Here is a 16,227-nt window from a genome sequence, read left to right on the forward strand (position 1 = left end):
GCTGCTTTATTCTCTCCCCTACGCTAATAGCACAACATTTTGGGGCTCAATACGGGGTGACTGGGTGAAATGCTCTGGCCTGTGCTATGCAGGGGGTCAGACTAGATGATCCACTGGTCCCTTCTGGTCATAAACGCTAGGAATATGGCTCCGCAGAGAGATCGTCCCCTTGAGCTTTGCTGCGTTCTCCTGCCGCACTGAGCAGTGGCTGCAGACGGCCTCTGCCAGGCCCTGGCTCCTGGGCAGAGCTGCGTGATGCAGGGGCTGCCACACAAACTACCTGCATAGTCCTGGCTGCAGCTGCTGATCACTTTCCTCAAGCTCAGAAGATCCCCTGACACTCACAGGCCCCTAGTCGTGCATCAGGGAATCCAGAGAGGACCACGAACTCACTGCGGCTCCGCCATCTCCAGTGCATTATTATGGAGATCAATGGGAACCCGTGGTTTGGTTGAGCCAAACACAGGGGCAGGGTTCAATGAAAGGGACACTGCATGGCCAGTGCACTGGGGCACCTCCCAGTATTGGCACTTCCGGCTGTCCCGGCTCTACCGCTGTGCCAGGCTCCTTCCTGATGCTGCCAGTCGTCGCCCAAGGCCTGATCCAAGCTGAGATGCACCTTGGGCTGCCCCTAACTCCAGCCTCACCTCTCAGGGCCAGCTCCTCTGCGCGTGTAAATTAAATGGCAAAAGTCAGTGAGCTACTTTAGTCAGTTAATACCAGGGAGCTGCATCAGTTTACCCCAGCTAAGGGTCTGACCCTACAGCCAACCCAACTACAGAAGAGAGAGTTGCTAGCTATGAAAATGATTTGCTCTCTATATCAAAACTATCTCCAGGATACATTTTCTGTGTGCACACCACACAGGCATGTGTCTGTACAAGGTGAGCGTTGTTGTCTCTATAAATAAAAACAGCATGTATTAACGAACCCAGCTTGCTAACATACTTACAAAGCGCGAGGAGTTATCATTTCTCAGGGTTTTGGCGTTGCCAAAGGCTTCCATCGCTGGGTTAGCCTCAATGATTTGATCCTCGAGGGTACCCTGGACAATGCAACCAAAGAATGTCAGCTTGTGCAGGTGGCATTAGTAACAGTGGCTCTGTTGCTAAAGATGCAGCTAAGGGGCGAAGGACACAGGGCAGGAGCAGTGCGATTTACTTCAGCTAAATTCACTTAGGCCTTTTCAGTCTCCAGGAGGGCCAGGATAGAGCCTTTCTACCAGGCGCGTCTTATTTTTTTAATTAACATTGGGGAGAACAGAGCTGGGCTTTGAGGCCACGGATTCTGTGGCTTTCGCCCCTCAGAGCGGTGTCTATAAAGGTCAAGGCTAATAGCTGATCTGTATGTGGGAGCCCTTTGTGATGGAGACAGAGCCATCAAGTGGCTGGGGCAGGAAGATCATCCTTCTGATTTTCCTGGGGATTACAGGTTATTGGAGTTACTAACATGTATTCATTAGGATTTCCTTCTCCCTCCAGAGCCTGGCAAGGAGGGCTCGGGGCACTGAGAAAACCTGCATGTGTAAGCAAAGGGATCCAGGAAATAAACCCAAGAAGAGAAATTAATAACTCTCTGAAACATTCCTAAATGAGTTTTCCTTTAAACATGTGTCAGAAACATTCTACACAGGACTGTGGTGTGGTATATAGTGTTATAGACACTGCCTGGGGGGGCGGGGTCTGCAGAACTCACTGATAGCCTCTTCAGAGCAATGCCTCATCTCCAGACTCATGTTCTTGTTATTACATTTGTACGACAGCGTGCCAGGCACTGTACAAACACACAGGGGAGACCATGCCTGCCTCAAGAGCTTAAATAGGCAAGGATGTGAGGGGAAACTGAGACACTGAGCGGTGAAGTAATACAAGAAGCAGAGCTGGGACTAGCACTCATGTCTCCTGACTCATAATCCAGTGCCCTAGCAACTAGACCAGCGATACTCAGACCTCAGGGGTTCAGGAGCCAAATTAGTGATCAACATTCCCCAAAGAGCCACATTATTGTGAATTCATTGTTTCATGTATTAGATCTATATCTATCTATATTATATATCTATATACTAGATATTAGATCTATACCAAAATGGATACAGATATAATTCTCACAGCACTATGACTGACCACATATTATTATTTTATCAACTGCGACTGGTTAATAACATAGTAAAAGCCTCCTGACTGGTTAATAACTTAGATGGATTAATAATGAAATCACCCAGTGTTTTAATAGCATGTGCTGCAAAGAGCCGCAGGAGATACATTAAAGAGCCACTTGCAGCTCACAAGTCTCAGTCTGAGTCTCACTGAACTAGACCATAGCATTATAACTTTGTCCCATGCAGCACCATCATGCCTTAGGTGCTGTCACTCTATGGGATGGTACGGTTTCCAGATGTTTCCATAAACCTACAGTCCATTTATACTATTTATCAGCTGAGTGCTGCTGACTGCTCCAGATACAGTCGGAGAGAACACCGAATGTCATAGGTAGAACCCTCCAAATGCTCAGGGATGTTCTAACAGCCTACTCATTCCAAAGGCATGCAGTGCCTTGTCTACACCAGTAAAAACAGGCCATGTAATTCTCCATTGGTGCAGCTCCACCAGAGACACCAGCAATGGAAGCCATAGTGTGGACAGAATGCAGGTGTCTTTCATCACTGTCTTTAAACGTTTGAGTCCTGACTACATTAAGCAACTCCTGCAGCTTCCCCAGGTGGCACGGCATGGATAGAGAACTACAGCTCTGAGTTTTGCCTGTAAGAGCATACACAGAGAGGCGGCCATCTCTCCAGAGTTAGAGCAATCACTAGCTTTTGTTTCAGGCTCTAATTTCATCCAAACTCAGCAGATAGAGTCAACTGGAGCTGCGGGTGCTCTGCATCTCTGAAAATCAGATGCGAGGTGTCTGCAGCTGGGCCTCTGAAAAAGGGAACCACTCCAAATTGGGGCCACTTTTTGGCCTCAGCCCTCCATGCATCTTGTCCCCCACTTTGAACAGGGGATCAGACTGATTCCTGACTTAGATCCTGCTTTGCACAGCACTCTAGAAATGTGTCAGTGGTGCCCCCCCTTTGCAGGAGGAGGGAGCAGCATCGTTCATGGGACGCTAACCTCTCCCTGGCATCCTCTGCGCTGCCTGCCACTGAGCTGAGAGGCTGCCACCCACACGTGGTGTCTGAGGTTTCACAAGAGTGGCCTGCTTTAGGGGGGGTGGGAGAAGGGAGACTAGCGGTGAGCTGATTTCGCTTTTCACTCCAGGACCAGCCAGCGTGGCGCTTCCAAGCCAATGATAACATACATCACGGGGTCAAAAACAGCCCCCAAAGGCAACGCCCAGACAAACACTTTGCTAACAAGAAGCTGGAGCTCAAGTCTAGAATCTCTCAAGTCAGCAAGCTGGGAAATTTGCTTAAACCCCACACCGCCTCCACCCCGCTACTGGGAAAAAAACCCAGATCACTTCAACTCTGCACATGTACCTTGGCCATCCTTCCCCTCCAGTCCTGAGCCAATGGTATGCCAGCACCACGTGCCTCCAACGCACTGCTATTCCAGGCACACAGCCGTGGGTACCATTCACCCACGACACATGGGCCACCTCTCTGCCTGGCAGCACCATCCTTTTCCTTTCCCTTCATCTGCATGCCCACGACCGACCCAGCGGCTGCTCACTGGGCCCAGTACACTCCTCTCACACCACACACTGGACTCTGAACAGCCATTTTCACCTTTTAATAGCTGCCTGGCTCAGTTCTCTGAGCCAGCAGACACGCTGACTTCCCATCTCACTGCAGTTAGGCGATGCATCCTCCGATGGCTCAGCAACATGGGCCATGGTTTCAGATGTTTGTATCCATGGGTGAAACACCCGGCACAGGGTTTAAAGTATTATCACAGAATCATAGAAGATGAAGGGACCTCAGGAGGTCATCTAGTCCACCCCTCTGCTCAAAGCAGGACCAACCCCAACTAAATCATCCCAGCCAGGGCTTTGTCAAGCTGCAGCTTAAAAACCTCAAAGGATGGAGATTCCACCACCGCCCTAGGTAACCCATTCCAGTGCTTCCCTGCCCCCCTATGACTCGATGATCGCCTGTTCTGTTCATTCCCTCTGAAGCAGCTGGCACTGGCCACTGTTGGAAGACAGGATACTGGGCCAGACAGACCATTTGTCTGACCCAGTATGGCCGTTCTTATGTAAAAGCCCAAGTGATGCCATTATACAATCTATAACTACTGCTCCCATGTTACACCTGCCTAAAGGACCAGTGTGTTGTGCTCCATGGGCCTGGCTTGACAAAGCCCTGGCTGGGATGATTTAAGTTGGGGTTGGTCCTGCTTTGAGCAGGGGCCTGGACTAGATGACATCTTGAGGTCCCTTCCAACCCTAATCTTCTATGATTCTGTGATTCATCCCATCGCCCATTCTCAGCCTCTAGCAAACAGGAATCCCTGTCCATCTGGCTAATAGCCATTGATGGACTTATCCTCCATGAACTTTTCTAGTTCTTTTTTGAACCCCATTATAGTCTTGGCCTTCACAACATCCTCTGGCAAGGAGTTCCACAGATTGACTGTGTGTTGTATGAAGACATATTTCCTTTTGTACATTTTAAACCTGCTGCCTATTAATGTCATTGGGTGACCCCTAGTTCTTGTGTTTTGACTGATATTTTACCTGTCCTACTACCATTGTAAATGTAACCATTTGTGCACCACCATAGCTCCTCACCACCCTCACCCACTTAAACCCAGAGGGCTCGTACTGAAGTCCATACTCAGGTCAATGCCCGAGGAAGTCATTGTGAGCTCAGGCTGACTAGACACTGAGTAAAGGCTATAAGACTGGTCCTTTGTAGACTTGTCTGATTTGTAATGCAGCTTTTTGCAGAGCCACAGACTGGCAATAGCTTCCAGCCCCCCTTCCATTGAGGCAGCTGGACAGACTTGCAGTGAACTTGGGTCTAAAGAAACTCTATCTCCAGGCCAGTGGATAGGAAATCCCAGCCTGGCTCAATGCACTGCAATTTGCAGATCCTAACCCTGATGATAGTGATCTCTCCACGGAGAGAGAAGCTGCCCTATAAAAAGACAGGAAGCCTCCCTGGATCCTCTCAGCAACCACAAGAGTATTTTCTAGCTGCAATACTGCCTCTGACCACGACACATCAGCAAAACTCGGTCCTGTATGCAGGGCCCTGATTCTGATCTCGAGTCAGTTTCACAATGACACCATTCCATTGACATCATTGCTGTTATTCCTGATTTGCACTGGCGTAAGTGAGATCAGAATGGGCCCAACACCACATCATAACTACTTGAAGTTAACAAGGTGCTGCTTAGCAAGCCTGGCCTCACACTTGATGTTTGCCCCCCTAGTCCATGTAACACTTACCCCAGTTTTAGTGGCAGGAGCTTGCTAGAAAAAGGAAAGAAAACTGTCTTTAGAATTCCAGAAGGAAGAGGTCAGAATCACAGAAAGCATCAATCAAAAAAGCAGGGCGTTAAAATTTAGTTACTAAAACAGTCCCAAAAATCGAAGGATTAAATTTCAAAAAATAACCAAAAATATGTTAAATAGATTAGCTCAAGAAAAAGAAGAAAAGCATCAAAAAGCAGGAACAGTTAAATCCAAACCCAGGGAAGAGGAAAGGAAACCAATGCTGGAGAATTGCTTATCCAATACCTGAAGCAGCCAGTCTGCTTCTTCAAGGGCAAGCAAGCTGGGGCTTCAAGTACCCAGAAGAAATAAGCAATTACAAGGGATCTCAAAAATAACCAACACCAAAGAAATGCGAGAAAGAATCAAAACAAGAGCAAGAAAAAGCACAAGATGGAAAAGGATCAAAATGAACAAAAGAGCAAAAAAGAGAAATGGGGGGGGAAGCAAAAAGCAAGGCTTAAAAGAGGCGGGTGGAAATGGAAGGGTGGTCTGTCCCCTTTAACGCTTCTGAAAAAGGAAATATGCTGGGTGAAGGGAAAGGCGGGCCCAAAAGACCCCGTGTGGCTGTTCCGTTTGGTGAGCCACTTAAAAACTCCATTTCCCCAAGATCAGTTGTTTCAAGCCTTGCTTGTTCAAAAATCAAAGGAAAGCAAAGTCCACGAGGGGCCAGATCCAAACACGCTTCCAAACGCAAAAAGTTACAAAAAAAGAATAAGAAAGAAAAAAAGAAAAAGAAAACAGCCAAAGTTTGTTTCAAATGAGGGTCTTACTCCTTTCTTGCCCGGCGTGTCGCCCAGAGCTGCGACAATGGCAAAGTACTGAATGACCCGCTTGGTGTTTACAGTCTTACCAGCACCAGATTCTCCGCTTAGGGTAACAGAAATACACAGATCAAGAAAATGAGGCAGAAGACAGGCAAAGCCTTTACACAGAGACTCAGGAAACACAACCATGGCCCAGCCACCCACCAATGGTGTCAGCCCGGCCTGGCCCTGGGTGCCCATGACCTCTTCTGATTGGCGAACAATCTGCATGGGGGGCAATGTGGGGTTGTCAGCCATCGGGGCCCAGCACGGGCACAATCCCCTCGCGCAGACAGGAAAAGCTCCTGGACTTGGCAGCGGAGTGACCTACCGTGGTGTGAGCCCAGGACAAGCTGCATTGCTGCCCATCTGGGCTTTGCCAGTCTACATTAGGGGGTTGTAGGGCACCCCTCCACCCCCCACCCCACTGCTGAAACTGGGGCAAATGGCCACAGCAGACTTCACGAAGTGCTAGGTGGGGAAGTCTCCCCATCCCCAGGCTACTTCTGTTCCATTGCACTCTTGCTATGAATTTCATGCCCTGAGGATTCAGCTCTACAGCAGCTCAGTGAGGAACCAGCCCCTCCTGCTACATCTGTCTTCGACACTTACACCCCTGCCTGCAATTCAGCGGGGAGAGAGGGACCCCTACAGTCTGTGGCGCGTATTCTGAGAGGGAGCCCACTCTGGCCAGCGGAATGACTCCGGTTTACAGAGGAGGACCCAGGAGCCCAGGTGAGACCCAGGGACTGGCTTCTTTAGCAGGCAGGCTGGGCAATTCCTGCTGCCCTGGGCTGCACCGCCCACTGGCACCAGCTCCCGAGGCCTGGCAGTGATTTCAGTCCTATAGTTAGCTGCTCTCCTATTGTAATCCCAGATCACAAAGAGCGGGGGGGTGGGGGAGCTGCCACAGGACAAGAGCCAAACATCTCCCTCCTCAGCCCCTGAGTTACCTAATTAGGCCATGGCTGAGGCTAAAAATGTCAATGGCTCCTGGCAGCATGGTAGGGCCCTTCAGAGAACTTGATATAGCCCCCATCTATATGTCACTTGAAATTAATCTTGCCTGTCTCCTCCCCCATCACACCCCTGGCTTGTCCTGCCCCCTCCCACATCACCCTCTGGCCTGGGCCTGCCTCCTCCGCCTTGTCTGCCCACCAGTCCTGTGCAAGAGCACCGTGCATGTTCCTCCCCGGGGGCAAGGCCCTTGCTCCCCCAGCTGCACGGGGCGTGTGGCCAGCCCCAGGGCCATGTCTGTGAAATGCGCTGCTCCAGAGGACCCGCTTGGCAGATGACAGCACCAACAAGCCCAGGGTGAGCAGCGGCCCTTGCCGTTGTCCCCAGATGGGCTGCCCATTGAAGGGGGTGTGCAGGAGACTTGTTCGGGGTGCTGGCAGCTGGTGAGGCCTGACTGGGGGCATGTCATGAGGGGCCAGGTGGGTCTGATGGCTGGTAAGGCAGTTAGGCTGGGGCATCACATCTCCTGGGGGAAGGCTGCTTGTCACTGGGTCAGTCCTGGCCGCCTAGGGAGACTGAAATGAAGGAGCAGAGTAAACCACTGCCAGGGCCCCCAAAAACAACTTATATCCTGCAGTGGGGGGCAGGAGCCTAATCCAGAGACACAGACAATCCAGAGAGGAAACAACAGCACGGGGAGGGCAGCACGGGTCACTTACGTGATGAGCATGGACTGGTTCTCACGATCTGCAAAAGAAAGAACCAGCATTAGACTGAAACGTTCCGTGATGGCTTGGAGCTCTGAGAAAGGAGACGTATTTTGTTGTGACATTGCTAGAGTGCGTTTCTTTTTAACCTGCTGTATCGTCCCCTCTTTCCCCACTGTGCTGCTAAGGCCCTGGCCCCTCCACTGCCAGAGCAGCCACAGGTCCCTGCAGGTAGGCGCCCTATTCCCCTCACCACCCTGACTTTCCAGCCAAGTCATTTATTGGTCATTTCACCTCTTAGAGGATTGTTACACGGCATGGCAGAGGCTGGAAAGCCTGGTTCAGGACAGCAAAACGCCAGGGCTGCATGTGGTGATCCCTCAAAATACAGGCTCTGACACCCACCCTGAATCTGTTTTGCTGGAGGAAAGATGCTATTCGTTACTGATCAGTGTTGCCATAATCAGTGTTTTTAACAATGGTTCAGAACCCCGCATTTAAAGCCCAGTACGGATACAGACAGTCAGTTTGTCCAGAGCTGGGTTGATCCAGGCCCATCTCTACTACTGTGCATTAGTTTCTTCTTGCGAGGGGATGCCACTATGCCCCCTGCCTTCCCTCTCCAACCAAGCAAGGTCAGGCCTCCGCTGCGGGGTGAGCACAGGGAGGAGAGGAAGCAAAGAGAGAAGCTTACTGCGCAGCATATCGTTGTAGGCATTGTCCGCAATGGAGTAGATGTGGGGCGGCACCTCCGACCGCCGCTTGCCCTTATAGACTGCTACCACAGGGGAAGTATAGACTGGAAGCCACTTGTACGGGTTTATGGTGACACAGAACAAGCCTGAATAGGTCTGAGAGCAGAAAGGAGGCAAGTGAGTGAAGAACCAAGACCATTCAAAGCCTCAGGGCGCACCCTGTTAGCAGCAGCCGGGAACGCAGAGCTGCACAATGGAGATGGGGGATCCTGTCTGCATCAGGCTGCTTCCATAGTCTATTACAGAATAGGGATGCAAATGGCCTTGCCATCAACATCCCCTGTGCTGCCAACCTACCTTACCTTCATGGTGACATTCCTTCCCCACACCATGGGCAGCTGGTCTTCCTATCACTACCCCTCTGCCCAGGCAGCTGGCCTGTCTCAGTGACATCCCTCCTGGAAAGCCAGCTTTAGCGTTTCTCGTCCCCGGGACAGCCAGCTTTAGCCCTCTCTAGAAATCTTTTCAGAGTTACAAATTTTGGGAAGCATCTGGAATTTTGGTTTGTTTTGCAGACTCCCTGGTGAGCCAGTCCCTCTTCACCAGGCCTCTCATGATCAGTCCGGAGGCTAATTTCTCTTTATTAAGTTTGCCAAGTGAGTCTAATCCGAACACGCAAATTACCCCCCATCTGTCGAAGTCTGCCTGGGGGTTTCTAACGCATCCATGTGGCAGACATGTCATGATGCATACTGAATGAAAGCGCATTCCTGAGGTATAGGAAATCCAGGGCATAGCTGCCCTCATTAGACATGAATAGCCAGGTATTGCCAATAATCTGGGACAATCCAGGCTGCCCAGAGTGAGGGGAGAGATCTATTGTAGTTTTGAATTGTTGCCATTTGAATCAGCATTGACCTCTGCGCTGGGGCAGGGCTCTGTGCGTTACCTGCAGGCCCTGTGCCGGGCTCACTTACGTAGATCATCCAGTGGGCATAGCGGCGCTTCAGGTTGTACAGCACCGAGGCCTCGTTGAGGTGCGTCAGCATGGCCATGTCCTCAATCATATCGAACTTGGGAGGGTTCATCTGCTGGATGTCGTCCTCCTTGACAACCCGTGTCTGGAGAGAGGAAGCAAAGCAGGAGAGCCCGAGTTTGTCCTTTGTTCCTTCCAGCCGGGACCAGGCCTTGCAGTTGCCATTAGCACTGACCGAGCTGTTTGCTCCCATCTGCCTCCCCTTGGCTCGTATTCTTTTATGCAAAGTGATTGAGTCTGATCTCATTTACACTAGGGTAAACACTCCAGATTCACTCCAGTGTAAAGGGACACAGCATCTGGCCCAGGCTCTTGTCTGGACTTGATACCCTCCTGTGACTCTCAGAGGCCAGATTATATCACTGCCCTGGCCGTGTCCCCTGCCCCCCCTCACCTCCCTGCACGTCTGTCTCCACAGCTGTCAGAGCCCCTGCTTTCTGCCTAAGGGCTGCAGTGAGACATCTCTGCTCAGCTGGGTGCTGGGCAGGAGGTGCAATGCGTGAATACATCTGTGGTGACTGTGTTTGGAAAAACAGGGCTGGCCTTTGCTAAGGGGAGAATGGCACGAATGGCCTAGTCTGTATACTGAAGGCAAGGGGGCCAGGGGTATTGGCTGGGCACCTGGGCTCATGGCACAAGAGGGCACTAGTAGGAGACAATTGTGCTGGAGGCTGTGGGGTGAGCTCTTTCCACTCCAGAGGCTGAGTAGCCCCTTCTGGCTCCGCAGACCTGCTCCTCCAGCGTCAGAATCAGAGTGCGGCGCAGTCGCTGCTTTCTGCTCCCGTCGCCCTGCACAGCCGGCCCTGCTCACTGCAGTGCAGGCCATTTACACCGAGCTGACCAGGAACAGCCATGCAGAGCCCCCAGAGCTACCAGTGTCACTGAGGTGGAATTGGCCTGTCTTTGGGGGCCAGCAGGAAACGGCCCCACCTGACTCGCAGGGCCCAGCAGAGTTCACAGGGCTGGCACTTTGGAAAAACCGGGGCCGGATTTTCAACAGCTGCTAAGTGTCTCTCAGCCCCCATCCCATCCTCAGGCGTGCAACTAGCTCCCATGACACAGACTCAGCCCATGCCCAGACAGGGGCCGCCCCGCACTGTCGTTTCACGGGGTGCTTTTCCGAGCAGAGTAGCCTCCAAGTCTTCCCGGCTGCCAGGGCCCCTTCCCTCGCCCCGGTTCCAGTGGCCCAACTGTAAGAAAGTGGTTGTGATAGGGTTCAACGGGTTACCCACCGTATTATAGGGGAAGCCAGGCTCTGCCCTTTCCTTTCCTTCCCTTCCATTTGGCCCAGGGAAGTTTCCCCCGCTCTGCTGTGATGCAGTTAAATAAAGCAGCAAGTTCCCAGCCTGCAGTCCCGAGAGGAGACTTTTTTTTTGTTTCACTGAGCAGCAAAACATGCCACCCCACGGCAAGGCTCTTCCCGAGGAAAAGCCGGGGTACCATAGCAGCCCTTGCTATGGCAGAGCAATGGGAGGGTTGAGGAGGGGCAATGGCAGCGATCAGCATTTCACCCTCCCCCACCAGCCATTGCCAGCGCTCAAGCCACTCCACTTTCTGAGCGAAGAGGGGCCTTTCTCATCCACATCTCAGTTGCCAGCCCTTTCCCTTGTGACATCTGCCTCCAGCTGGGGATGAGCACCGGCCAGACCCCCACAGCCTGTCAAAACTGCCCATATTCCTCCCCCCCCACAGATACGGACTCCTGGCTCCTCAGGGAAGGTTATAGCACGGTCTGGCCAACCCCCACGTTAGATCAGCAATACAAGACCATGTCCTGCAGGGCACAGGCCTCCACTGGGTCCCAGCACATGGCCCGGCTGCTCTAACAGGTCTTCTCCATCTCACAGCCCACTTATGCTATAGTGCCTGCTGCTGGGTGCGTTACACTTTCCCTGAGCAGTAGGGCCAGTGGTCTGTCCTGACACGTGTCAGCTCCAGTAACATGGGGCAGCCTTTTAGTCAGGAAGGGTTCAACAGCTGACACGTCTAGTCCATCACTCGTAACTGGATTTATTTAAACCTATCACTCTAAGCACTGGAATAATGCTCACATTACACAACTGTGCCTGGCTGGAAGAAATTGAATTTAGTATAGGCTATTGGTAATAAGGCTTGAGGAAAAGAGATTTTCATTGCCCCTATTAAGTGAATTAGAGAGAGAGTCTAGTAATTAAAGCAGGGAACTGGGATTTAGGACTCCTTGGTTTTAATCCAGGGTCTGCCCTAGACTCTGTGTGACCCTTTGTCAGTTATTTTAACCTCCCTATGCTCAGTCTCACCAGCTATAAAATGGGGCTAATGATATCTACTGATTTCACAGTCTCATGGTGTGACAGAATTCATGAATCATTTGTAAGAAAACTGTGGGGCTAATTCTCCTCTGATTTATTCTGGTGTAAATCAGGATTAACTCTGTCAAAGTCCAGTACAATGATACTATAAAACCAGTATAGGCAAGATTAGAATTGGGCCCTTGGTAATTCTACTCTCGCATACTCTGGTACAACCCCACTGTAGTCAGTGGTATAGCACTGGCTTATGCGGAATCAGAATTTAGTCAGGCTTACACTGGATATGATTTAGATAGACCTGGTTGGAAAAAATTTGTCCCAACAGTTTTCTGTTGGCAAATGCCATTGCAATGATTTTTTTGTTGAAATTGTATCAATATTGATGAAGTTTCATTTATAAAAAAAACAGGGTAAAAGATTTGAAAATAGCAAAACATCCCATTTCGATTTTTCATTTTGAAATTACTTTTTTGTTTTGAAATCTACTTAATTTTATATTTTAAAAAAATGTAAAAGGTTGAAATCGAATGAAACTTTTCGAATTTATTGAAATGGGATGTATCGGTTGATCTGAAACAGTTTCTGAGGGGATTTCATTTAGTGAAATATTTCAAAGTTTTGACTTTTTGTTCCAATTTCGAACAAAAGTTGTTTTGAAATCTTGAAAGTTTTCATGGGACAGAAAACCTGTTTTCCAACCAGTTCAAGATTTAGACAGATGTAAATTATTGCTCATTACATTGACTAGCACCATAGCAATATATGAAAAGAAATACATAGTTCACTGTATACGTAGGACATGACTCTCCAGTCACTTACTCCAGTTTTACACTAGTATAAATCTGTTGAGTAGTGGTGTTACAGTGACATAAAAAGGTTCTAATGGAGTGGAGACTCTGGCATATAAATTATTTTTGCCATATATTATTTTGGTAAATAAATTGACTGGAGCAGATTCTGATCTTATACCAGTGTAAATCTGGAAAACTCCACTGAATTCCACAGGTCTCATTCTGATCATTTAGCTACTCTATACTGGTATTACACCATTGATTTTGGAGGACTCACTCCTGATTGACACTGGTGTAAATGAGGTCAAGCCCAATGGACTGACATGTGCAAAGTAGAGTTTAGAATCTGGCTCTATCTGTATAACAATTTATTCTTATTTGGAAAAGAACAACTTCTTAGTCACATGTATCTAAAACACTGTAATGAAACTGAGGTACGCAGAGACTGTGGCCCTGAGTGCTATAGTGATCCCTCTAAACAAAGCAGCTAGTTCATTAAAATATTGATCTTTGGACAAAGTTTGTTCTCTGTAATATTGGTGTAAATTCAGAATAACTCCAGATTTACCCCCATTTTGCACTTGAATGGTTTTCTCTCAAGATTAGCTGAATAATTTCATCCAACAGAGCAACCGGCTGTTTGCAAAGCCTGTGCAGACTTCTCCGGTTGGCTATTGTTACAGCTGTTAAGATGCCAGCTGATCACTTGGCCTGGAGAAGCCCTACTGTCATTCTTGCAGTCTGTCATTTACATTTTTGAAACTGAACATTTGATGCTAGTTTATTGAAGCCCTGTCATGTCTGGAAAGTAAGATAGTACATTGTTACATAGCACATTTCTGTGTAACAAAAGCCATTTACACTACTGAGCTGACTGATCGCACATTGATCATTTAAGTGCTATCAGTAGGAACTTGTCTAGTTTCAGATATGATCCATTCACACACATACACCCCCCCCCCCCCCATGCATTCCTTTCCTCTGTGCTTCTTTTCCCATTCCTATGGCTGTCCTTTGAAAACCACTTTAAAAATCAAAACTGTTTTGCTTACGTCTTTATTTTTGGTCTCCACGGTGACTTTGCCACCAGAGGATTCTTTGATTTCAATCTCAACATAGGCTTCCTTGTCATCTGGGATCCAAGCTCGCTTCTTTCCTTCAGGTCCAAAAGAAAAGAAAAGAAAAGAAAAGAAAAGAAAAGAAAAGAAAAGAAAACTCAGTATGTAGTGAAGGGAACTGTTTGCTCTTGTTAATAGGGTTCAGAAAGCAGCAAGAACACAATCTGGCAATATTAAGGCTGAGTCAATTGTTTTTTCTTTCCTATGTCTGTGGTCATTTGACTGGGATTTTCTGGACCTTTTCATGCTGGACATTTATTTAATTTGCCCCAGTTAATGTTAAGATTGACTTAGGTCTTTTGCTTGCTCCATTTGGAGACTCATGTGGAAATCGCAATTTAGGGAATACAAAATTCTTTCCTGCCCCCCACCCCAATTTATTTTCATTAGCCATCCAGAATTTATACTGGAACAAATCCAGGGCTTTTTAAATCCCTGGCACATGCTAGCTCTGCGGTAATGACAATGGCATATGATAATGGAATGAGTAGATGGATAATGTGAAGAATCTGTCACCCAAATCTACGATGCTCCCCGTTCATCACCAAAGTGAAATGGGAGGAGGGTTTTGTGGAGCCAGTATTTCTGTTTCTGTGGAACAGATTATGCTGTGTCCCTCAGTCCTTCTGGACACTTTACTTAGACGGAGATAAACAGCCACCTTGTGATCCTCCACACTGAGAACCACAGTGACTGCCAAAAGCAGCTGCTGCCGTTCACTACCGCTGAGTTATTCTGATCCTCTGACTTCCTGCACGTGAGCGCAAGAGAAGGTCTGCAGGTGGGGGGATCCATTGCTTCAGTAACATATGGGAAGCATGGGACAAAACAATGCTCTAAAACCCTACCAGGGTCAACAACACTGGGAAGGGAGTTGGGAATACTCTGCAAATGAGGCCATGCATGTGAAAACCCATATGAACAGCACGTGCCATGCTCAAAGGTGCTGCTGATCTTACCATCGAATGGGATGGTTTGAAGCTTCAACTGCTCTGTGTAGCTCTTCCGGAGATAGTCAGCTGCCTCCCCAAACTCGCTCATGTCCAGCATAGACATCTTGCCTGCTGGGAGGGAGAAGGCAGGGCAGCCGCAAAGAACGAAGAAGCCAAAGAGTTGTGAGCACTGAAAAGGAGGGAAAGTAGAGACAAGGACTCAGTCCACAGAGAAAATGCCTGTCCACTGGCTGCTTACAGTGGAGAGAGACAATTTTCAAACACGACATTAATGTAAGAGGCCCAGGAGAATAACAGTGGTAATAAACAGCTCCTGTGTAATTACTCCTGCCATCTACATCGCAATGTACATCACGGCTGCCTCTCTTAGCGGGTGGAAAATGAGCTTCAATCCTGAGTCTGCCGAAATCTACCCACTGTACGTTTATATTTCCATCAGCAGCAAAGAAGGCAGAGAGAAAGCCCGTTTTTCACGATCAGTTCTGCCAGCATAGTTCCTGTTCTGTAGCCCCTTTGATGCAGAGGTCGCTTTTGCAAACCCCATAAAAATGCAAAAGTCCCTGCTACAAAGTTAATATTGGAGAACAGGAAAAAGAAGGGGAGAATGTTAACCCTTGAAAGATCACTAGTGCCTTCTAGGTGGCGGCCACAGCAGCTGCTCTGACAAGTGATATTGTGGTATTATTTCCTATCCTCCGTACAATACAATACCATGCAACAGAACAGAACTTAGAAACGCCTCATCGATACAAACATTTTAACAAGTGCTGGTACCAGTAACGTCCCAGATTGCACAGCTCTGAGTAAATACGCTCGTTTCTATGTCCCTATCTATCTCTCGGTCAGGCTGCGCAGACTCGCCCTCCCTGCACCCCCCAGTTAGTACCCAGTCCTTTCTCTCTGTCACTCTCGTCCTGCTGGCGGGGAAGCGGGTTAGCAGCATGGAGACGCATGCACACACACATGCTCTTTATTACCAACCTTGGTTATAGGACTGAGTGGCTGTGTGTGCAGCGAAGCCCCTTTTATTGTCTCTGTCAAGGTCAGAGTGGGAAGAGATATGTCAGAAATTCCCATGTGTCATGTCCACGCAGCTCCATTGGTGCTGCTGTCCTCCTGCCCAGAGAGACACAAAAGGCAAACCTCGCTTTTATCTCTCTGCAAATGCAGGCTGGTTATTTTTACTCCTGTATTGTCAGGCGAGTACAAAGGCAGAGGCAGGCTCCAGTCTTGGGAAGTCGCACTGCTCTCCAAGCCAGCCTGTGCCTTGCTGAACTGCAGGGGAGCGCGGTCAGCAAAGGTACAAGGTCTGTAGCTCTTTACTCTGCCTTCACCTGACATTTTCTGCTCCTCGCCACACCCCTCACTGCCAGGAGAAGTACTGCACAAAGGGTCCCATGCTGATCTCAAAGCCACACTCATCCTCAG

At 49.0% G+C, this 16,227-nt stretch overlaps 1 protein-coding gene across 2 annotated transcripts in view; it reads right to left on the minus strand.

Annotated features, from left to right (window-relative positions):
- The window catches only part of MYH7B (myosin heavy chain 7B), a 51,367-nt gene extending 35,452 nt beyond the window's left edge, over positions 1–15,915 (minus strand). The window contains exons 1-9 of one of the 2 annotated variants that reach the window (XM_067554507.1): positions 15,781–15,915; positions 14,806–14,968; positions 13,781–13,884; positions 9,588–9,731; positions 8,610–8,766; positions 7,928–7,955; positions 6,219–6,315; positions 5,401–5,424; positions 953–1,045 (exon numbers count right to left, since the gene is read on the minus strand). In XM_067554507.1, coding sequence (XP_067410608.1) covers positions 953–1,045; positions 5,401–5,424; positions 6,219–6,315; positions 7,928–7,955; positions 8,610–8,766; positions 9,588–9,731; positions 13,781–13,884; positions 14,806–14,968; positions 15,781–15,876 — 906 coding nt within the window. In that variant the 5' untranslated portion in view covers positions 15,877–15,915. Of the gene's footprint in view, positions 1–952; positions 1,046–5,400; positions 5,425–6,218; positions 6,316–7,927; positions 7,956–8,609; positions 8,767–9,587; positions 9,732–13,780; positions 13,885–14,805; positions 14,969–15,780 lie in introns of those variants that run through there. The other variant, XM_067554506.1, reaches the window with a different exon arrangement.
- Positions 15,916–16,227: the final 312 nt, after the last annotated feature.

This window comes from Emydura macquarii, unplaced genomic scaffold (assembly GCF_026122565.2).
Source record: "Emydura macquarii macquarii isolate MOO-44397 ecotype Brisbane River unplaced genomic scaffold, CSIRO-AGI_Emac_v2 contig_1483, whole genome shotgun sequence".
NCBI classification, from domain to species: Eukaryota; Metazoa; Chordata; order Testudines; family Chelidae; genus Emydura; species Emydura macquarii.